At 40.5% G+C, this 23,486-nt stretch overlaps 2 protein-coding genes and 1 long non-coding RNA gene across 3 annotated transcripts in view; all 3 read left to right on the top strand.

The window, feature by feature from the left end:
• Positions 1-44: 44 nt before the first annotated feature.
• On the top strand, positions 45-697 carry lyrm5a (LYR motif containing 5a). The gene is made up of 3 exons (XM_072455006.1): positions 45-193; positions 275-335; positions 401-697. The coding sequence occupies exons 2-3, from the start codon at positions 291-293 to the stop codon at positions 611-613; spliced, it is 258 nt and encodes an 85-aa protein (XP_072311107.1). The 5' UTR covers positions 45-193; positions 275-290; the 3' UTR covers positions 614-697.
• Positions 698-1,940: 1,243 nt separating this feature from the next.
• LOC140368120 (uncharacterized) lies at positions 1,941-2,785 on the top strand. Its single transcript, XR_011928148.1, has 3 exons — positions 1,941-2,343; positions 2,410-2,642; positions 2,712-2,785. It is a non-coding gene; the product is annotated as an uncharacterized lncRNA (long non-coding RNA).
• Positions 2,786-12,535: 9,750 nt separating this feature from the next.
• The window catches only part of fbxo18 (F-box DNA helicase 1), a 28,357-nt gene continuing 17,406 nt past the window's right edge, over positions 12,536-23,486 (top strand). The window contains exons 1-16 of the mRNA XM_072455003.1: positions 12,536-12,675; positions 13,171-13,323; positions 14,559-15,127; positions 16,200-16,330; positions 16,464-16,611; positions 18,363-18,547; positions 18,638-18,712; positions 19,085-19,176; positions 20,343-20,511; positions 20,617-20,836; positions 20,916-21,003; positions 21,091-21,180; positions 21,329-21,465; positions 21,590-21,686; positions 21,752-21,918; positions 22,042-22,138. Of these exons, the coding sequence (XP_072311104.1) occupies positions 12,657-12,675; positions 13,171-13,323; positions 14,559-15,127; positions 16,200-16,330; positions 16,464-16,611; positions 18,363-18,547; positions 18,638-18,712; positions 19,085-19,176; positions 20,343-20,511; positions 20,617-20,836; positions 20,916-21,003; positions 21,091-21,180; positions 21,329-21,465; positions 21,590-21,686; positions 21,752-21,918; positions 22,042-22,138 (2,437 nt within the window). The 5' untranslated portion in view covers positions 12,536-12,656. The remainder of the gene's footprint in view (positions 12,676-13,170; positions 13,324-14,558; positions 15,128-16,199; positions 16,331-16,463; positions 16,612-18,362; positions 18,548-18,637; positions 18,713-19,084; positions 19,177-20,342; positions 20,512-20,616; positions 20,837-20,915; positions 21,004-21,090; positions 21,181-21,328; positions 21,466-21,589; positions 21,687-21,751; positions 21,919-22,041; positions 22,139-23,486) is intronic.

Here is a 23,486-nt window from a genome sequence, read left to right as displayed (position 1 = left end):
GATTTGTTTACATTTGCGACAGTAGAAATCGACATACGGCTATGTTCCTCCCCTGATCGGTCAGAGAAGAAACGAAGGAAGGGCATTTACATAAATATATATATAGTTTTCATTTAAGATATATTACGTATTTGAATGCGCCGGATAACCAAGCAACTCAAGATTGCGTGTCCTTAATGGTGTGACTTAATCGGTAAATCCAGTTAAGCTAGCAACTAACGTTACCTCTATGTTGCACGTTTTTCTAATGCGTCTCTTCCTTCCCTTTATCCAGAAGTCCCCCTTATAGTATGGCCGATCCCTTAAGAAGAGAGGTTGTAAGACTATACAGAAGTGTAAGTAAACTAATTATGTTCCGCAATACTGAATGTAATCTTACTTTATATTTATGTGCCCATAGCTGCTTTATCTTGGCCGAGAGTATCCACAAGGCCAGGTTTATTTCCGAGAGCGTCTGAAGGCAGCTTTCATGAGAAATAAAGACGAGACGGACCCGGAAAAGATCAAGAAACTGGTCGCAAAGGGGGATTTTGTTATCAAAGAATTGGAGATGATGTACTATCTCAGGAAGTACAGGACAATGAAGAAAAGATACTATGAACCAGAGAAATAAGTCCCTCTCATCGTAGTTGCCAACGCCTGTTGCCTAATGTCTTTTCAATTTAAGATTTTGCTGGATGATTATGTTGTGTCGCAAATTTAATCTAGTAAAATGTTGTTTTGGTGTTAAAATGTTTTGCTTATTGTTTTCAACATCTAGAAAATTATGCCAGGATTATTATTTTTTTGTTGCGGTTTTCATAGTTCTATGTTCCTTCCTCTTTAAAGTAGTTCATGCGGTTTTATTAGTACTAACTGACATAAATAGCCCAAGGGGAAACTAATGGTTGCCTAACTAATTCCCTATAAGAAATTCACGGAGCAGGATGTGGAGCTCAAACGCTGAGCTAGACATCCTGAATTTCTTATGGGGAATTCATGGATCTATTATAATATCGGGGGAATTAACCAAGTCTTGTTAAAATAAATCAACAACTAATTAACACGAAACACTTGGATTGTTTCAGCCCGGACTAAAATGCGCGCGCACACTTCTCGAAACAGGAAGTCTTGTGCTGGTTTGTTTTGTTGTAGAGATGATGTGGAGATGTCCCGGTTGTCAGAAGTTAACTATGAAAAAAATATTCGCGTCCCGGTTGCGATTTTTTTTTCTCGTAGGTAACTTCTGACACTATGCAGATTTCTCAGCCAATCAGAAGGCGAGCAGCTTCTGGGTGGGCGTTGACCTAAATCCTGGTCTACAAACTCTAAACTTCAGCTTTGTTGGCCCAGCGGTAAAGAGGTGTGGAGGTCCCGAGTTCGACTCCCGCTCGTCTCCTAACTACTACAAACACTTAGGGTTAGGAAATAGTCCTGACCATGGAGGCATGCGGGGTTTATGTTTTTGATTCAACTGAGAGCAACCCTTCAAAAGTGGAAGTATTATGATTCATCTGAGAGCAAACCTTCAAAAGTGGAGTAGCTGGCTTGTCAGAGAGAAAATGGCTTTAGCTGTACGGGAAATATTAGTGGTGGTGGAGACAAAAATTGCGAGTTACGAAGATAAAGTGTTTCAGTTGACGTGGAAGTTGAATCTTAAAAAGGAGCAACTGGACGCGATCCTGCAACCTCAAGTTAATCTGAACCGGATAGGTATGAGTCCACAACATGTTTGTCGTTAATGGTAGTTCGTGTTGTGGGTGTGTGGTCGGTGTTACTTTTAATAGCTGTTTTCCTACATTTTGATGGCGGAACCTCGGACTTCATGGAACCTCAGGCCAGTGTTTCTTCAGGTGTAGTGAGGCACGCGCAAGAGCAGAGGTCATTCTGTCATTCTGTCATTTACACACACACACACACACACACACACACGCACACAAAAAGGCTTTACGTCGTTTTTAAACTAATATATTGTGTGTTTTTGCAGCACAGGGGAAAAGAGAGATGTCAGTGAGCCCTCAGCAGTGTCTCATGAAGAAACACTGGTGGACCAAGAAGAAAATTGTAGTTTTTCAGATATTCACATTCACAGTGACTCCTCTCTGTCCTGTCCGGCTGGAGGAGAGAAGTGTCTTAAAGATGATGGAGTTAATGATGCCCCAAAAACTAAAAGAAGAAGGCGGTTTCCAAAACGATACAGGTCAAACGACGATGAGACAGACTCTGGTAGTGAGAAGAACAGAGATAAAGAATCGAAACCCAACTACAAAGGGCGGAGATCTTCAAATGTGAAGAAAATGGGTGTGATAAAACTTCGAGTTGGTTTGTTGGAGAAGTGCCCCGACAGCGATCTCTCAAACAATTGTAAGACATTTGGAAATCGAACTCCTCTGACTTTATAAAGTCAATAACAACTGTCATTTGTGTCAGCTTTCAGAGTTAAAGTTCCAGGTCAAACAATAGTGTGTCAACAAAACCTAAGCGAGTCTGACTTCTTCAATCATCTGAGGTCCACTACACCTTTCCTGAGCTTGGAGAAGACACACCACTAGAGGCTGTTTTGCTTGAAGGAAATAAAAGATCAGTTCCACATAACACAGACTGAGATTTACAGAGCCTTCAGAAAAGCAGAAAAACACCTCGCTTTTTACATACAACCAATGGTATGGTAGTGTGTATTTTTTCTTTAATCACAAAAAGTGGTGTGGCTTAAAATTATAAACTTTTTAAAGGAACATGAAGACACTTGTGACACACCAACGTCACATGATCCGAAAACCAGCTCAAAGTAAGAGATGCACTGAGAAATGTATGTCTGGAAAAGATGAGATCCATTACAAACGTCAACAAACAAACAAATGCAACAATCGGCTGTTTTTATTCAATATTCTGCAACTAGATACATTTCCAATGTTTAAGTTGTATGTCATGTTGTTTGTAGTTGTTTTTTTTTCTTCATGATTTCTTGGTGGAACTTTTCCATTGGGCAGCAATGCAAATACTAAGATGTTGTTTCATGTTACACATTATTTTTTCAACTTTTTTTTTTTATATATATATATTTGGTTGAGCATATGTTTATCCCATGAAATATTTTTCATTTAGCTGTTTTACATAGAGACTTTAGCTGTTTTACATAGAGAGATTGCATGACTGTATCATAAGGTCCTCTCGTTTTCCCAACAGCAATCTAGAAGAACAAACGTCAGAAACGGGGGTCTTACTAAACCAACAGCTGACCAAGATGACATGTCCTCCATTGGCTCAGCTCAGAGTGAAGGTGATGATGATGATGATAATGAGTGGAAGCCAGAGAAAAATGAGCAACAGCTAAGTGTTTCTCAAAATTCTAAAAAGATCAGAAAGAAAAGAGATCAAAAGCCGAGCTCGTGTGTGATCTTTCATTCCAATCCAAGAAGACCTTAACCAAACATGCTCTATGTCATGTGGATAATCCACAACACATCTGTGGAGTATGTGGACAAGAGCTGGAGACTTCAGAGGAGCTCAAGAGTCATCTGGAAGCTCACCAGAAACTACATAAATGTGAGACATGTGGACTATATTTTGTGACTTTTCTTGTGTTTCAAAAACACTTAGTTATATGTCAGATGGGAAAAACCTCTGCTGATAATAACCCCTTGTGGCAAAAAAAAAATGTCCCAAAAAGACAAACCTCACAAATGTGACTCCTGCCCTCAGTCCTTTAGAACTAAAACACAGCTTTATTTTCACAAGAGCAAACACACAGGCAAGAAGCCATTTTGCTGCGATATTTGTGGCAGATGTCTGTCAGATTACAGAAGTCTTTGTCGGCATAAAATGACTCATACTGGTGAGAAGAATTACAGCTGTAAACATTGTGGAAAGCTCTTTATTAGTCCCACTGCTCTAAAATGCCATGAGAAAATTCATCTTGACAGAGAAAGAGTCTTTCTATGTGAGCCTTGCAGCAGAGCATTTTATTCAAAAGCATCATTAACGAAGCACCAGAAAATGCATGATGTGCTGAGCATCATTAAATGTCCCATTTGCAACAAAATGATAAAAGGGTATTTATACTAACACATGAAAACCTACTCTGGGAAAAAACCTCACAGTTGTAAAAAAATTGGTGTGAACTTTAGATTTCGCAGGAATCTAAAAACCCAAATGAGCACTTGACAATGCACATGAGCACTCACACTGGGTACAAACCCTACAAATGTAATATGTGTAACAAGGCCTATACACAAACACATCGTTTAAAAACCCACATGAAGAGCCACCAGACTGAAGAACAGTCTGCTGTGGATGCAGTGGTGTGATTGGTGCATCAAGTACAATTTTATGTTTGACTAGGTATGATTTGATTTTTATATAATACTTTTGGGTATGTTAGGGGAAAGAATATGAACAACTTTTTTGTTCCACAATGTGAGAATTCAGTGTGACATACTGTATGGTTGTTTATTGGAACTTGGAGCAAAGCCTAAACGATACAAAGATAACGTGAAGTCGCCTAAAATACAGCTCACCAACAGATTTTTACCACTTTCAGAGATGGAATTAAATGAAAAAAGGAAAGATGACGTGGCCAAAATACAGCGAGGAGGATCTGTGCCAGGAGCCAAGGTCACGAAGATTGTTTTATTTGGGGACGGAGCGATAAGTCACGTGACGCATGAAAAGATAAACACACATTCTTTTCCAAGCGCCACTGTTTCTGAGATAACGTCACTCCTTCCAAATATTATGGCTAAGCATGGAGGAGCTAAACAGCTGATTGTGCACGTGGGTGCAGTGGACATGCGGCGGGAACAGACTGAAGTTTTGAAAAAAGACTTCTTGAAGTTATTCGACGTGCTTGATAAAATGGAAATCAAAACATTCATAAGTGGACCTCTTCCAAACATCGACAGGAGGATAAACAAGTTTAGCCGGCTTCTTCAGCTGAACACATGGCTGTCCAAAGAGTGTTCCCCGAGAGGACTACACTACATTGAGAACTTCTATCTATTCTGGAAACGAGAGGACCTGTTTAAGAGAAATGGCCCCCACCTATGCAGAGGTGGAGTGAGGGTGCTGACAGAGAACCTGCTCCACGCTCTGAGGCATTGGACTGGGCCTGGACAGGGTCCTGAGCAGATAGTTAGAGAAGAGAGGAATGAGAGAAGAATTCCTGCTCCATCAGCCAGAGACCGAGCCAATGTTTCAACATCAAAAGCACCACAACCTCAGCCTCCACCAAAGGATTCATCAGCAGCTGCTCCACCACCACCAGCAAAGGATTCAGCTCCAGCTGCTCCGCATTCACCTCCACCGCCTCCAGCAAAGGAACAATCTTCAAAGGCCTTGGACCCATCTGTGACAAGCCCAACAACATCCCTGTTATCGCCCCTGCCTTCACACCAGCCCTGGGTTCCCCCTGCAACATCTACTCCCACTAAAGATTCATCATTCTCCTTCTCATCTCCACTCTCACCCATGGGCCTTCCCAGCCATTTTGAAAGTCTGATCAAATCAGGCATTAAGATGGCTCCACTCACGCCCAATATAGCAAGGGCTATGTCAGTACCAACTACACCAACAAAAGCCCCACCACCCATCCCCCCTCGCCTCTCACCTGGTCCCAAACTCTCCTTGGCTACAAAAGCCCCACCACCCATCCAACCTCGCCTTTCACCTGGTATCTCCCATAGCTAGGATGCACTGGGTCTCAGCGTTGCCGGGACTTATTGTCACATTAAAAATCAAACCAACCCGGGGCCCTATGTAAAAAGAGCTCCCCCTAGTGCTATTTCTGTAGTCACATCATCACAGAGATGGAAAAACAAAATGCGAGTCAGGCCCAATCTGAGAAATGTGATTCATATTCCCTGTGAAAAGATAAAGCCCAGTCCCACTGAAACTAGTCTGAAACTTGCTGTGCTAAATGTCAGATCCTTATGTAACAAATCTCTCTTAATTAATAATTTTATTTCTTCTTATAATCTTGATTTTATGTTTTTAACTGAAACATGGCTTGACAAAAACACAGGAAATGTAGTTCTGATAGAATCTGCTCCACCCAACTTTAAGTTTGAATCTGAAACACGAGAAAACAAAAAAGGGGGTGGAGTCTGTGCTGTCTTTAGAGATGAAATAATTACCCGCAGGTTGTCTTTTGGGGTGTTTTCATGTGTTTTGAGTATGTATCCTTTAAAATGGAGCTAAAACGGTCTCCATCCATTCTCTTCATTGTTTTATACAAGCCTCCCCAGCACTGCCAAAGTTGTATTGATGATTTTACTGAGATGCTTTCAGTCATATGCACAGACTTTGATGGTTTGGTCATTACAGGTGATTTCAATGTGCATGTTGATAATATTTGTGACAGAAACGCTAAAGAGCTTGATGCTGTCCTTGAAACCTTCAGTCTTACTCAGCATGTGAGAGGCCCCACCCACAGCAAAGGACACACTCTAGATCTCATAATTACAAAGGGGGTAAATATTTCAAATGTTAATGTGATCGATGTTGCTCTGTCTGATCATTTCTGTGTCTTCTTTGACCTGTCTGCTTCTCCCAAACCTCCGGTTGGTCCTGCAGTTGTTCAGAGGAGACACATAAGTGATGGCACAGGTGCACTGTTTATGGAAATGATAAACTTCGAAAATGTCTCATGTTCTAACGTAAATGATTTGTTGAACTCTGTTACATCTAGTGTTTTGAATGTTCTGGACACCATCGCCCCTATGAAGGCTAAAATGGTTAAAAATAAGCAGAAGGCGCCGTGGAGAAATGATGATTTGGTCAGGGCACAGAAAAGGGAGTGCCGCAGGGCCGAACGGAAATGGCGCAAGTCAAAGCTCCAGGTTCAAAAAGAGATTTACAAAGAAAAGCTGAACATGTACAACCTAATCTTATGTAGAACTAGGGAAAGATATTTTTCTGAAATAATTGGAAGCTGCAGTAACAACTCGCGTGTCCTGTTTGCCACAGTAAACAGATTAACAAACCCTCCAGCTCAGCTGCCGTTAAAACTCATTTCCACATCCAAGTGTAATGAGTTTGCATTATTCTTTAATGACAAAGTTCAGGGCATTAAAAATGCTATAAATCCCACAATGCAAAAAATTACCCTAAAACCACCAAGACACTTAGAGCTAACTCACTTTGCACCAGTAACTGACAAAACTGTCCATGAGATCATCACCAGTCTGAGTTCATCTACATGCTGCCTTGATGTGTGACCCACCAAATTTCTAAAGTCTGTGCTGAACAGTTTGTTGTTGTTGTTGTTGTTGTTGTTTTATGGCAGTTGGCATCCAATTGTTGCATTACCGCCAGACTTTATTCCTCAGACTTTGTCGTAGTCCTCAGACTCTGTCGTAGTCCGTAAAAGTACTCCTTCCATTGTTGTTGTTGTTGTTGTTGTTGTTTTATGGCGGTTGGCATCCAATTGTTGCATTACCGCCAGACTTTATTCCTCAGTTTGTTAGCACCACTCACTCACATAGTTAACATGTCGCTTCAATCTGGAACATTCCCAATGTCTTTGAAAACTGCGGTCATAAAGCCTCTCCTAAAGAAGAGCAGTCTTGATGCCGCAGTACTGAGTCATTACCGGCCCATCTCTAATCTACCATTTTGGGGCAAAGTCCTTGAAAAGGTTGTTTACCAACAGCTCACAGATTTCCTCTTAATAAACAACTCATTTGATGTTTTTCAGTCAGGTTTTAGACCTCATCACAGCACTGAGACTGCTCTTGTCAAGGTGACAAATGACATCCGCCTGAACACTGACACGGGCAAAGCCTCAGTCTTAATTCTGTTAGATCTGAGTGCTGCTTTTGACACTGTCGATCATGGGATCCTCTTACAGAGACTAGAGGACTGGGTGGGCATCACTGGCACTGCCCTAAACTGGTTCTATCTGGAAGACAAGAAGTACTTTGTTGAAATTGGTAGCTGTGTCTCAGACCACATGACCCTGACCTGTGGAGTGCCCCAAGGGTCAGTCCTGGGTCCCCTTCTGTTCAACCTCTACATGCTGCCGTTGGGTCAGTTGATACGCAGTGAAAATGTGTCCTATCACAATTATGCAGATGACACTCAGATCTATGTTTCACTATCGGCAGGTGACTATGGACCAGTAGATTCACTCTGTCACTGCATCCAACAGATCAGTGTGTGGATGCAAAACAACTTTCTCCAGCTGAACTCAGACAAGACTGAAATAATCGTTTTTGGCCACAGAAACAAAGAGAAAGTGTTAGCGGTCACCTCCAGAGTCTCGCTCTAAAACCTACAAACCAAATTAGAAATCTGGGGGTAATAATGGACTCAGACTTGAACTTTAATAGCCACGTCAAATCAATAACATCAGCAGCTTTTTACCATCTAAAAAACATTGCCAAAATCAAAAATATACTGTCAAAACCAGATTTAGAGAGACTTATCCACGCGTTTGTCTCCAGTAGATTAGACTACTGTAACGGCCTGCTCACTGGTCTCTCCAAACGAGCTGTAAAACAGCTGCAGTACATCCAGAACGCTGCTGCTCGGGTCCTGACCAGAACCAGGAAGTATGAGCACATTAGTCCTGTTCTCAGATCTCTGCACTGGCTCCTGTGGCTCAGAGAATAGACTTTAAAGCAGCTCTGCTTGTGTACAAGTCTCTCCATGGCCTAGCACCAAAGTACATCTTGGATATGTTAGTGCCATATGAACCATCTCGGACTCTGAGGACCTCAGGGACCGGCCTCCTGCTGGTGCCCAGAGTCAGGACAAAACATGGGGAATCTGCGTTTCAGTTTTATGCAGCTAAAATCTGGAACATTCTTCCTGAAGATGTGAGACAGGCTTCTACTCTGACAATGTTCAAATCTAAGCTAAAAACAGTTTTGTTTAGCTGCGCATATGACTGAAAGGATTTTTTCTTTGCACTCTTCTCTTTTATGTGATTTCATTAGTTTAGAAAATCAGTTGGATTGCTAATTTTTAATTTAGTTAATTTTATTGTAGTTAATTTTTATCTTTGCACTCTTCTCTTTTGTTTGTGATTTTATTAATTTAGAAAATCAGTTGGATTGATAATTTTTAATTTAGTTAATTTTATTGTATTTCTGTAATTTCTTTGTGATTTGAATGCATTTTTTCTGCTGTGTGAAGCACTTTGAATTGCCTTGTGAATGAAATGTGCTCTACAAATAAACTTGCCTTGCCTTGCCTTTATTAAAATATAAATCGACACAAATACAAAAATATTCATAAAAAAGCCTTTGTTTGAAGATGACTGTTGTAAAGTAAGTTGTTATTTCTTCATTAAAACTAATGGGTAATAATAGGCTTATTAATGTTTTCGCCAACGCACTATGAGCTCGAGAACATAGACGGCATGGTCATAGTCCTTTGTCAAATCCACACAGACCTCCTTGACACAAATGGCGGCCAATTACAAAGGTTGTACTGTACGTATGGGGTAAGCTTTGTAATTGTCCACTGCATGCGTCAAGGAGGTTTTCATAGATTTGAGATTTAAGGACTATAAAGGCTGGTTTATAGTCCTCCGTCAAATTTCAAATAGATGATTTATTAGTCGAAAATATTTGGGCCCTTTTCAAATGTTAAAATGAATGTCCATTTGACAGATCCCTTGTACTTTGTGCAACCAAAGCTGGTGAACTGTGCCTTTTCTTCTTCCTGGCATGGCTTTAATACATTTAAACCTGGGTGACTCATGCTATGCCCTTGTCAATTAGCTCAATATGTCAGAGCAAGTTCCCTTTTACAGTCTAAGGGCATCTCCCCCATTTCCACTCGGAGGGCAGAAACTGGACTTGTCCTCATCGCCCCACAACAAATCTTCAAAGTTTGGCTCTGAACGACATGTAAGACTATATTCAATACAACCATAATCTAGCACTGATCTTTAGGCAAGTCCGACTTGCTCCCCAATCATCTCTCAGGCATCTCATAATGTTAATCACTTTTTTACACTTCTCCACTGCTTTACTTTATATGCAGTCCTCATGTCAATCTAGTATCACAGCAACCACATAACCAAATATTTAAACTCAACTTTCTTCCTTATGAAAAATGTACTATTTACAAAGAATCTAAAACCCACTTAATTGTCGATGCTTCCACTTTATGTGTGGCTTGTTGCAAATATCTTGTGTGGATATTAAAGGATTATCTTATATTCCTTTATGATTTATGATGCTACCTTATAATTAGCCCCTCCCTACACATCATGGCATAATGCTTTTTTCAACGTCAAACAACCCGCAACAACACTCCTTATTCCCTTGGGCTTTCCTGCTTTCATGCACCACAATAACTGCAGGGTCTATTGTGCTCCTACCTTTCTTAAACCCATACTGGCTTTAAATCTTTTTTTTTTTTCCAGAAATAACAGTCTCCCATCAATTTCCCTATCTCCAATGTCAGTGCTATAGGTCTGTAGCTCTTAAAAAAGTCTTCATCTATTCAAGGGGTTGTCTTACCACACTTTCTTAAAGCACTATTTAGTTATTTCATTGTAAATTCAACATTAACTGCACTGGCATAGTCACTAATAGCATCTAATATATTGATGTTATTTCCCATTCTTTCTTCTTGCTATTTTTTCCTGTATCCTCTTTTTTGCTACTAAATATATAAAGTGCTTAACCAAAAATTCAGCTTTTCTTGCATCATCCAAAACTCCAAATTTTTTAATTTGCCTGACGAAGGTCTAGTTGCCAAAATGTTGCGCCAAAATGTTGCCTCTCCACCTGTAAATACAAAATCATCTTGCAAGTAAGACAATGAGTGGCATTTATTTATTTTTTTTAAATCATCATTGTTCTCCAAACCTGATTTACCGATGTCTGTCTACCAAGAGTGTCACAGTAATTTCTCCAATAATCTCTTTTTGCCTCCAAAACCATCTGCCTTAAAATAGTGTTAGAAAATGTGGTGGTCTATGCCCTCTTTCTTGTCGCTTGTTGGTGATAAGGGAAGTTTAAATGAGAGACGGGTCAGTGTCACGTATTGACAGCCTGACGACAACTCAATGAAGCCATAACATACACCATAACTCTTTCTATGCCAAGTTTTGAACTAAACAGTCATAAATATATAAATAAACATATAAACCACACACTCAAAACATGATTTGAAAAGTATTATTTTCCTATTTTTAAAGGCAAAGCAAAATGTACAACGTAGTAGGACTCTGCTCATGGGGAACAGGAGCTTGAATGCTTCAGTTTGGATTTTTCATTCAACCAGACATTAACCAAAAATGTGAGTCACTGAAAATTTTTACTCAGATTTTTTAGGCACCAAATTTGAAAAAAAACAGCAACTGTATTTCAACAAAGTGAATTTTAATGATTGTAATTTTATGCACTACAATTTGAAGACATTGTTTTTTACACACCACAATTTAAAACACAGTACAAACTGAATATGAAAGTATTGCATTATTTTCCATAGATTTTTTTACATCATTTTCATATTTAATAATTTTATTTTTTTTACTTGATTGGATGTTTAAAATAAATCAGTTCACATTATTCAAATGCAAAAAAATCAGTGTCAAATAAAAGCTTTGGTAATAAAAACACTAAATAACCTTCACATTGTCAATGAACTTGAGAGAATCACTTTCCCCCATCTTTTTGATGTTGGGTTTAAATCTGTGTCAATGAAGACTTTGCTTGGCCTCTCTTTGCATAAGCTGGAAGTGTGCAGGAGGAGTTTATATTCGATAGTGGACTGCACAGTAGACTCCAGTAAAGTGTCATAACGGACTATCACTAGTAAGAGGCAACAAAGCGCTGTGTGGCGCGCAGTCAGCCGGAAGAAGAAGAAGAAGAAGAAGAAGAAGAAGAAGAAGAAGAAGAAGAAGAAGAAGAAGAAGAAGAAGAAGAAGAAGAAGAAGAATGGATCTATTATATTATCTATGATATTATCAAAGAAGAAGGAGGCTCGAAAAGAAAGCTCACTAGGGGTGAATCCATGGATCTATAATATTATCTAATATATATATATATATATATATATATATATATATATATATATATATATATATATATATATATATATATATATATTACAAAAAGCAGCGGTTCCTGAAACGTCAGAGTCACGTGACAAGCTTCACGAACCCACATGATCAGTGGTTTGACTTAATTTACGTTTCAATGCGCATGAGCTTCGGGACTTCGAAACTGGGCCGAAAACAACAACCAAAGAAGAAGAAGAGGGGCGAGAGGAAGAGGAGAAGACAAAGCACTAAAGAAGAAGAAGAGGATCTCATGTGCTTTGGAACCGTTTGGAACAATGCAACACTTGGATAAAAGTCTGAGGAATAAAGTGTGGCGGTAATGCAACAATTGGATGCCAACCGCCATAAAACAACAACAACAAGTATAAAGAATAAAGTCTTCATCATAGTAGATCCATGGTTTCAGTACCCGGCCATCACTACTTGAAACCAACGAAGAAGACCTGCGGGCCAATCACGACACGTCTTAAAACAAACAATTCGTTGATAGCATGGACTTTAGCCACGGTTAGCAAGAAACGGTCTACTTCGTTTTACGCACATTTCGAAAAATATTTTTCTTCATGCAGATCTCCCACGATAACATGCTCGTGGACTCGTTGACTCTCTGTGAAGTTTTGAAAGTTATATAAAGTTGAATGAGCTGAACACGAATATGGAGGTCGCTGCTAAAGGTAAGATAACGCTTTATCTTCGTTTAAATTACGGATCCAGCTTTAATTGAAATATACCAACGCCATCTATGTAAGGGGTTTATTGTAACAAGCATGCCAATTAAAAGTGACAATTGAACCATAACAGAATGTCTTAAGTGTTGGTAGGTAAAGCAAGCATAACAAATCATCAGTGCAACCCTCAATATTTGCAACAATGTAAAATTCTAGCGTTAAACTAGGTAGATTTTGGGAAAGGTACCAAAATCATTTTGTTTTTGTTTACCGGTCCTCAAACTAGCTGTAAAATATTCCTTGTTCTTGCGAGTTCAGGAAACATTTTCCATTGAGCAGAAAGTCTGCATTTAGTTGATGGCAGTAAACATTACATATTTGTATTACTTTATTGTCCTAGTCTATGAACCACTCACTTGATTTCAGTTGGTCCATGTTTAAGGTCCCCATAGAGAAAGTATCATTAATGTGTATTTGAATCTCTGTTTTGTTTTTATTTAGGGAAGGCCAAGCGGAAACACCTGAATGTGGATGACTGCAGTGAGCTGTCCTCTGCAGGCTCCAGCTCTCTCACTCAGCCTCATGTGCTCCAGAGCCAGAGCAAGCCACAAAAAGCCCTGTATCCCAGAACTCGCAGCAAGCGACGCAAATATGGTAAATAACTTGAGTTAAAAAACATTATATATTATAAATAGCCTCAAGAACTTCATTCTATATTTGACTGTGCAAGTGAAGACCAAATCTGGACTAAATCAAGTGAAAAACTGGTCTGAACCTGGGCTACATGACTAAACTAGACCTAAAATAACCAAGGCACGTTCTCAAAGGGTGACTCAAATATTAACTAAAATGGCATTTGAATGATTCAATTAAGTATGGATCTACAAAAGGCCCAGTGTATCAGGAGTGGAATTCATACCAGTACTTCTGTTTGAAAAACACTGCCTTAGATTATTTAAAGGCGGTATGGACAATTTTTTTCAGCAAATTTTTTATCATATTTCCTCGTGGCGTGGATAAATCATTTGTCCTGCCACGTATCAATCATAAAACGCACCTACCGCTCACCTGCAGCCGCGTCAGGCTCGTCCCCACGTTTCTGCGTGCCTAAGCGCATGGATCTATCATAATATAGTTCCCTCAGTGTACGGGGCAAAATGAAGACGGAGAAAGACAGTTCGAGCTGACACAGAAGTGGACAGAAATCTACGGGAGACGAGCGATGCGATGCGCTCCATTGTGCTAATAAACAAACGCACGTGTGTGTTGTATCGGTCCGCATGGGGGAGTGCGCATGCGCACTTCCACCTGCGTTCTCAAATCGCTGAAAAATTGTCCATACCCCCTTTAACTTTTGTTAAGTTTTGTCATTGGGCATAGAAAGAATTAAAGGCAAACGTTAAATCTTATCAAATTGGCAGAAGGTAATGGCTTGGGACATTTTTATTAATGCCCTAATTTTAATCACCAAAACATGAGATTCATTTTAGATATCAGACATAAACATTACTGTCGGGATCACATGCAATGGTATTTATGTATTTATTTATTTATTTGTCTAATGGGAGTTTTTATTTGTTTATAGGAGATCTTCTACTGAAAGTGTTTTTCAGACTTCCTATAAGTGATCTGTTCTTCTGTATCTACCTCTGTATCTACCTGCGTTGCACCAATGAAATTTCCCCATGTGGGACAATAAAGGAATATCTTATCTTATCTTATCTTATCTTAAACACAACTAACGTAAATATATTTTTGAAAACAGTATCATCTGCCTTTTCTGAAATTAACCAAGTAAACCAACTTTACCTTTTGTCTGCCTTTTAGGTTCAAGAATTGTTAATTTATTTAATTTGTCTTTTCCCTTTTTTTTTTTGTTTTTCCCTCAGCCCCTGCCCCTTTGAGTCCAGCCGGGCATCAGAAAGGCATCAACAAGTTCTACAGAGTCACTGGAAGCCTCAGCTCTAGTCCAAACAAGCCCCAAGACCCCTGTTCATCCACACACACGACTACACCAAGGACACTTTTCCCCATGGACGACCCAAACAAGGACCAAGAAGAAGAGGAGGAAGACGATGTTAGTTTGTTAGCTGCTACTACAAATCCTGAACTTTATACTTTAGACGAAGAAGACATTGACGATGCCAGTTTATTGACGGTGGAAAACATTCAAGAAAATGTTGAGGAGGAAGTGGACTATTTGGAGGGTTTAACTTCAGAGATGTTCGATGAGGACTTTGAAACAAGTGAGTCATCAACTGTGGAGGTAGAACCGCTCCCGGATGCCCATTTCGGACTCTTAGGCATTTCCAAGACTTTGTTAGAGCCCATGGGGTGTGTTGACGACCTGCCCGAGGAGATCCTGAGGCAGGTGTTTAGTCTTGTGCCAGCCCAAGATCTGTACTGCAGCGTTCAGCTCGTCTGTCTCCGATGGAAGAACATAGTAGAAGACCCAAAGGTATAGCTGGAATGTAATTCAAATGGTATACTATAATAAGATAAGATAAGATATTCCTTTATTGTCCCACATGGGGAAATTTCATTGATGCAACACAGGTAGATACAGAGGTAGATACAGAAGAAAATAACTGATAACTTATAGAAAGTTTGAAAAACACTCTCAGTAGAAGATCTCTTATAAACATAAACTCCCATAGACAAAACCTTCCATTTCCCAACAAGGGATGGAGGGGGAAAATAATAAAGATAATACAGATAAAAATGAATAAATAAATACCATTGCATGTGATCACGACAGTAATTGCACATGAATATGTGTCACGACAGTAATTGCACAGTAATTGCACATGAATCACGACAGTAATTGTACAGTAGGACTAACAGTGTTTGTTATAAAGTCTGACAGCAGCAGGAAGGAAAGACCTGCGAAATCTCTCCTTCATACAGCAATAATGAATCATAGAACACATGTATGCTGTTTTGGAGATTGCTACTTAGTCTGGATTGAGGTGGTTTGGATACATACAGAAATTATGGACCGAAAGAGGCTGAAAACAGAAGGCTTAATTAAGTGCATTACTTAAAAATGCATGTATTCCTATATTGAACAACTGAACTATCTTTTGCAAGTGAAATATTTTTTATGGTTAAAAGTTACTCATACTGCTAGCTGCTTTAACTCATATTTCAGGAGCCCATTTCATACACCAATGCAATGTGCATATTCCTCGGCTGAGTGACAAATGCCAGGCTCTGTCAATGTCTCTTTCGGACCAAAAATGAACAAAAAACACACTTCCATGCAGTGACATGGAACAAATTTGTATCAACTCCAGCAATCTACCTAAGCAATTTATTATTTGAAAAAAAACTCATAATGGGCCACATATATTGTCACTTGGTTAGGATACTTCCCTTAGTGGAGCGCAGTGACAGAATGTAATGTACATTGTATAATATACAAGCTGATTTTCTCAAATTAATAGAAAAGAAAATAATTAAGTTGTATTTAGGTTTTCTGACTAATATATTTGTAAAACTTGCAATGTTTCTGATCTGTGCCTTGGTAGTTTGTGCCTTTCAAGAAAAAGTACTTCTGCTATGTGATGGGAGAGAGCGACACAGTTCACTGGGTCAATGTTTTTGTCCTAAAGAACATTATAAAATCCCCGTTCGACCACATCATGAGAAATTTGGTTATGTAAGTTCTTTCTTATCTGCCTTCTCAAATATGATCATGTGTGATAATAATGGTACACTTGCATGTTCTAATAATGCAAAGAATGGAAAATATCTTATTAATAGTTGTTAAAATGTTTGTGTGGGTTTTACAGTTTGATGGCTCAACACAAACTGCCTCCGCGCTTCAGACCTGACTATATTTTGGAGTGTGTGAAGAAACATCATCTTTTCCCTCAGGCCGACTCCTGCATCAGATTAAGAATTCCAGTCATTCAGGAAAAACACAGCCTGGGAATTGAGGTATGATGTGCTGCCTGAGATTTAACTGTAATCATGATTCTACTTCATTTCATGGTAATATATTCTTGGTAGATGGAAACATTGCTTTAAAATCCATTCCATTCTGTTGGCATGTTTTATGTGCTGTAAAGTTAAAGATGTTTTTAAAATGGTATATTTAGATTTTTTGGATATAGTGAAAGAGGATGAATTAATTAGTGACACTGGGTGAATGCTAACATACATGTACGTTATCGTTGCTGTTCCCAGCACTGTCCTTTTCTGGACTGAGATGTTTCAAGTTTTTCCAGGGATCTGCTGTAGCCACTCCAGTTTGGGGGTCACTACTTCGAGTGCTCCGATGACCACGAGCACCACTTTCGCCTTCAGCTTCCACGCTTTCTCCAGCTCTTCTCTGAGCCCTGTATTTCTCCAGTTTCTCATGTTCCTTTTTTCTGATGTTGCCATCATTCAGTCTGTATCTGGAAGTTCCACTGGATCTTTGCTCGGTCATGCTCTTCCTCCTTTGGGGGTGTTTCCCACTTTGACTTTCCAGTCCATACTCCACACAGATATTCCTGTACACTATGTCAGCCAAGGTTTTTCACTTATGTTCTGGTGGTACATCCCATGTAGGGCCATGATGGTCCCTCCAGCATCTCATCATCCTCTGTTTCGCATTGCCTGAGACATTCACTGAGCACGTCATTTGTAGGAGCCTTGTCCTTGATGTACTTTTGGATCTTGGACGTTTCGTCCTGGATAGTGGCTCTCACAATCACTTGTCCCTAGCCTCCTTCCCTACGGCTAGTGTACAGTCTCATGGTGCTGGAATGTCATTCCAATGTAAGTGCTGTAGATCCTTGTCGTGTGGATCAGTGAGTCGATGTCTTCGACATCATACAGCTTGATGTCATCCATGTAAAAGAGGTGACTGAGTGCTGCCCGGTGGTTCAAGTGGTTATCAAACTCACGACACATATGCCACAGTGTTGTGAGTTTGATTCCCGACTCCGACAATTTACTGCATGTCCTCCCCTCTCTCTAATCCACCATTTTGAAAACTGTCCTCTCCTGTCTAATAAAGCCTATGGGCCAGAAAACCAGGGAAAATTCCTATTCCTGAGTCTGTATCCATAGCCAGTCTTGTTGATTATTTGGCTGAGCGGGGGCAGAACAGCTGTGGGAACCGGGCGTCTCCTTGGTATTTGATGGACACTTGTGCAAGTGGTTTACCATTGGTCTCAAGGGTTGTTTTCCACAGCCGCATTGAGTTTGCTATTAAGGCTCTTAGAGTCCAGTTGATGTTGATCCACGTGTGTGGCATTGAGTCGTATACTTTCTTGTAATCAATGCAGGCAGTACTCTGATTGGGATGTCGGGTTCTGCAGTCTTGAGCAACTGTTCTGTCAACCAGGATTTGTTTTTTGGCTCCTCTGGTGTCTGTGCTGTGCCCTTCTATGCCTTACTCATGTATTGATCCATGTGCCCACTTATCTTAGCTGCAGTGATGCCTGACATGAGCTCCCACATTGTGGAGGGACAGGTTATTGGCCGACAGTTGGGTGGAACTGTACACTTTGAGGGATCCTTCAGGATCAGGATTAGATGTGTATTATTGATTTTATAGATTTTTTTTTTTTTAAGACTGGGAAATAAATCTTTCAAGATCATGAGAATCTTGTCCTATTCCTACTAGTTATGTTGATGGTTATGTTTTGCATATAGTCCAAATATTGCAGTTTTTGATAATAACTATAATCCTTTTCCAGGGCACAAACCCATATGCCGCCATAGCTGTGATTCTCCTGCTCTCTGAGTCTGTGGAGGACATTCAGTCTTTAGTTTCACTGCTTAAAAAGTGCCTCTCCTACACGGCTATCTCCGAGTATCTTCACCGCATGGCCATGATGCTGCTGGTCCTGAAGAGAAAGACCAGGTTTCACATCAGCAACAAGTAACTTCTGTTGTTACCGTCTTACATGTCCTTTCTATTGGAATATTTTACAAGCTCTTGATACAATGGGCTTTGTTTCTCACCTTTTAGATTGCACTACAACATTTACTACGTGCTCCATCTGATGGAGAATGGATCTTTTGCTGTGTCTTTTGATCACAGCAGGTGAGACACTAACTTTGTTGGTTATTCTTTAATAGTAACAGCTAAACGCAATAAATGCTGTGGATATAATACAAATCTAGAAGTGAATGAATGAATCTTCTTAAAGGTATACTATGCAACTTTTCTATTTTTAATTACTTTACCTAGAATATTCCGCAAAATAGCATTAATGGCATTCTTGCATTGGTCGAGTCTAAATGTACTAAAATGGGAGAGTTTATAGTTTTTTCAGGCGTTGACTGCAACAGCAAAGCTAATATTGCATGCCATTATTTTACTAAATGTACACTTTTTAAAACCAACTCTTTTACTGTATATGAACAAATCTGAAATTATTTTAATCTGTTTTGTGTCTGTGTCTGATTCTAACAGACACCCTCAGATCAATTTAACGGGCGAACAGCAAAGAATACTCAGCCATGACATCCAAAGAGATCACATCCTTAAAATCATGGCTTTTGCAGGTAAAGGGACTACTCTGAGTTTTTCATAAATAACATATGAAAATTAGTTAAAAGACACACATTATGCATATTTTTTTTATTTTATTGGCTTTTAAACATGCTCTTAAGTACCTGTGCTTTCATGTTTTAGAAGTTAAAATGATTTAGATAACACACTAAGAGCCAAATTTTGCCCCCGGACTTAGCGTTAACTTGGCCCTGCGGAGCTCATTTTGTCACATCTTGCGTCGGCGCAATTGGTGACCTTGCAGGGAATGGAATTTTAAACAACAGGTGTGATTAGCTAAAATATGAGGCAGAGTGAAGCAACTTGAGGGCGTGGTGGGGTACATTCTGTGAAAGGCCAGAATTGTAACTACCGATAACACACTTTTAAACTAGGGCACTGGAGTCCTGTTACTATCCACACATGGACAAATAATCATAAATATTTTTTAATAATAAAACAAGATTCATGGGCATAAATAACACAAATGATATATAAACTGAGTGCTCAAAGAAGAACATGGTTAAAAGCTCAAAAAGGTACTTTTACATAATATCTGTAAAGGGTTAATAATTTAACATTTGTTTGGGGGTTTTGGAGCATAGAGTGAAAACAATCTGCAATGACATTGACATAACAAAATGACAAACATTTATCAATTCAAGCCATATTGGTTTATCTGTTGAGTCACTGGGCAACTATTTTTATTTTTTTAATTTTCATAATCATGGCTCCCTGTTCTGTACAACATTTTGAAGACTTCCCATTCAATAGATATATTTAGTTTTAAATTGTTAATCACTATGGCAATAGTCTTAATTTCTCATAATTCTTAAACCCATGGATTGATCGATTAGTTTTAGTATATAGCTTTCACCATAAAATCATTTTTCTAACTTTTGCTTAAGAGAAAGTATTTACTTCCCAAAGGAAGTGAGCTGAAGCCTGGAGGATGTTATAAGAATTGGGTTCTTCGGAGGCACCTGCTATTTTGATTTTTGGCGTTACAAAAATAAATAGAATTTAACCATTGCTTGCTCTACAATTGGAGGAAGATTAGTACATGTAATAGAATGACAGACTCTTTTCGTAGACTCGGAAAGTAAAATACGGAAAAACCTTTTTACCTATAAATTGGAAATGCATGATGCGATTGACACATTGTCTATGTCTTTTGTAGGAACTGGGAAGACCACTACACTGGTGAAGTACGCAGAGCAGAGGCCACACCTGCGCTTCCTCTATGTAGCTTTTAACAAATCAGTGGCTAAAGAGGCAGAGAGACGCTTTCCTTCCAACGTGGACTGTAAAACTGTCCATGCCTTAGCGTTTGGAGACGTTGGTAGGAAGTAAGCTTAATCATGCCCTTATTTAAAATACATTAGAACCATTAACATATTTCGCTCTTTACTGCTGAAATAATGTGTGCCATGTCTCCTCTCTCATTGTTGCAGTTATAAAATCGGCAAAAAGCTCACATACAACATGACTCCGTTCAGCATCAACACGGTTCTGCCCAAAGGCCGTGCAGGTTTTCATAAATCCAAAATTGTGATGCAAACTATCAACACTTTTCTGGCGTCAAAAGATGAACAAATTACTACAACTCATATCCCGAGCTTCTACATTAAAAAAAAAAACAATCGCGTTCCAATAGCAGAAGCGGATATACCGGTGAGCACCAAATGAGAGCTTTGATGTGTGATGTTTTAATAATTTAGCTAAATGCATATTGTGATTTTTATTTTTAAAGTTGTTTTTGGAGGATGCCACAAACCTATGGGAGAAGATGAAGAATGTCACAGAGAGAAGTGAACAGGCTTTCTACATGACCCATGATGGTACAAACAACATTAAATCTTCCATACCAGGGCTGAACATACAAAAACAATAAGGAATTACAATTAATATTGTTCTTATCCTCACAGGTTACCTGAAGTTGTGGCAGCTCTCCAGACCCTGTTTGTCTGATAAATATGATGTAATTTTCATTGATGAAGCCCAGGATTGCACTCCAGGTAAACATTTTAGTTTACTTTGTGTCACTTCTGCAAATACTCTCTTGTTCATCTCAGGTAAATTGAAAACCTGAACGGAGAATAGGAACAGTTTTTAGTGGTTTTCTTCATCTCGTGCTGACTTATAAAGTAGTGGTGTTTCCTGCAGCCATCTTGGACGTCATGCTGTATCAGAGCTGTGGGAAGATCCTGGTGGGAGACCCTCATCAGCAGATCTACACGTTTCGGGGAGCCATCAATGCTTTGGAAACGGTGGACCACACGCACATCTTCTACCTCACACAGGTACAGACTATGTTACCACCTAGACACCTATAACTGAAAAAATGCAAGATCAGTAATTTAATGCAAGTTCCATAGTTTAAACATTTGGAATGACCAAACAAATACTGCATCTTTACTCTTTTAGAGCTTTCGGTTTGGGGCAGAAATTGCCTATGTAGGAGATGCAATTCTGAAAGTCTGCAAAAATGTCCAGAAGACTTTAGTTGGAGGCAAACAGAAAGGTAAGTCTATTGGCCCACAGTGACTCGAACAGTTAATTATCTGTAAACTCACTGTCCCTCTGCAGGAGGAGTGAGTGACAACAGCACGGTGGCTGTGGCAGACTCGGTGAGGAAAGGAGTGAGTACAAGTCGAGGCAAGATGGCCATTTTGTCCCGAACCAACGTCACGGTTTTCTCTGAAGCCGTGTCTCTGACTGGCGCTAACCCTAATTGTCGCATTCACTTTGTCGGAGTGAGTACATGAACTGGTTTTAATGATAATGATTTGTAATGAGACTTTAATCAGCGGCCGATTGATCGGTGCATCTCTAATCTCTACTAACTTTGCAGTTCCTCTATGATTCTTTCTGTGCAGGGCATTCAAGGCATAGGTTTGGAGAGAATTCAAGACCTCTGGAATATTAGGCAGAACTCAAAAATACCACAGTCAGGAGAACGACACAAGCCAAAATGTGAGCCAACAATCCTTTAAAATATTTAGTGTGTTTAGTATCCATCCATCCATCCATTTTCTGCCGCTTTATCCGGGGCCGGGTCACAGGGGCAGCAGTCTGAGCAGGGACTCCCAGACTTCCTTCTCCCCAGACACTTCCTCTAACTCCTCCGGGGGATCCCGAGGTGTTCCCAGGCCAGCCGAGAGACATAATCTCTCCAGCGTGTCCTGGGTCTTCCCCGGGGCCTTGCCTGAGCCACCTCAGCTGGCTCCTCTCGACGTGGAGGAGCAGCGGCTCTACTCCGAGCTCCCCCCATGTGGCCGAGCTGCTCACCTTATCTCTAAGGGAGCGCTCAGCCACACGGTGGAGGAAACTCATTTCGACCGCTTGTATCCGCGATCTTTCGATCACTACCCAAAGCTCATGACCATAGGTGAGGGTAGGAACGTAGACCGACCGGTAAATAGAGAGCTTTGCCTTTCGGCTCAGCTCCCTCTTTACCACAACGGTCCGATGCAGCGACTGCATCACTGCAGCCGCTGCATCGATCCGCCTGTCAATCTCACGCTCCATCCTTCCCTCACTCGTGAACAAGACCCCGAGATACTTGAACTCCTCCACTTGGGGCAAGGACTCCCCACCCACCTGAAGAGGGTAAGCCACCTTTTTCCGGTCGAGAACCATGGCCTCGGATTTGGAGGTGCTGATTCTCATCCCAGCCGCTTCACACTCGGCTGCAAACCGTCCCAGTGCATGTTGCAGGTCCGGGTTTGATGGAGCCATCAGGACAACATCGTCTGCAAACAGCAGAGATGGAATCCTGTGGTCCCCAAACCAGACACCCTCCGACCCCTGACTGCGCCTAGAAATTCTGTCCATAAAAATTATGAACAGAACCGGTGACAAAGGGCAGCCCTGGCGGAGTCCAACATGCACTGGGAACAGGTCTGACTTACTGCCGGCAATGCGAACACAGCTCCTGCTCCGGTCATACAGGGACCGGACAGCCTTGAGCAAAGGGCCCCGGACCCCGTACTCCCGGAGCACCCCCCAAAGGACACCCCGAGGGACACGGTCAAAAGCCTTCTCCAGATCCACAAAGCACATGTGGACTGGTTGGGCAAACTCCCATGAACCCTCGAGCACCCGATGGAGGGTATAGAGCTGGTCCAGTGTTCCACGACCGGGACGAAAACCACTCTGCTCCTCCTGAATCCGAGGTTCGACTATCGGTCGGATTCTCCTCTCCAGTACCTTGGAATAGACCTTAACCGGGAGGCTGAGGAGTGTGATCCCTCTGTAGTTGGAACACACCCTCCGGTCCCCCTTCTTGAACAGAGGGACCACCACCCCGGTCTGCCAATCC

The sequence above is a fragment of the Eucyclogobius newberryi genome, unplaced genomic scaffold (assembly GCF_026437365.1).
Source record: "Eucyclogobius newberryi isolate DKJ021-1_F unplaced genomic scaffold, fEucNew1.0.hap1 SCAF_2, whole genome shotgun sequence".
NCBI classification, from domain to species: Eukaryota; Metazoa; Chordata; class Actinopteri; order Gobiiformes; family Gobiidae; genus Eucyclogobius; species Eucyclogobius newberryi.
Note: the sequence above shows the minus strand (reverse complement) of the source record. Positions and strands in the feature narration are given on the sequence as shown.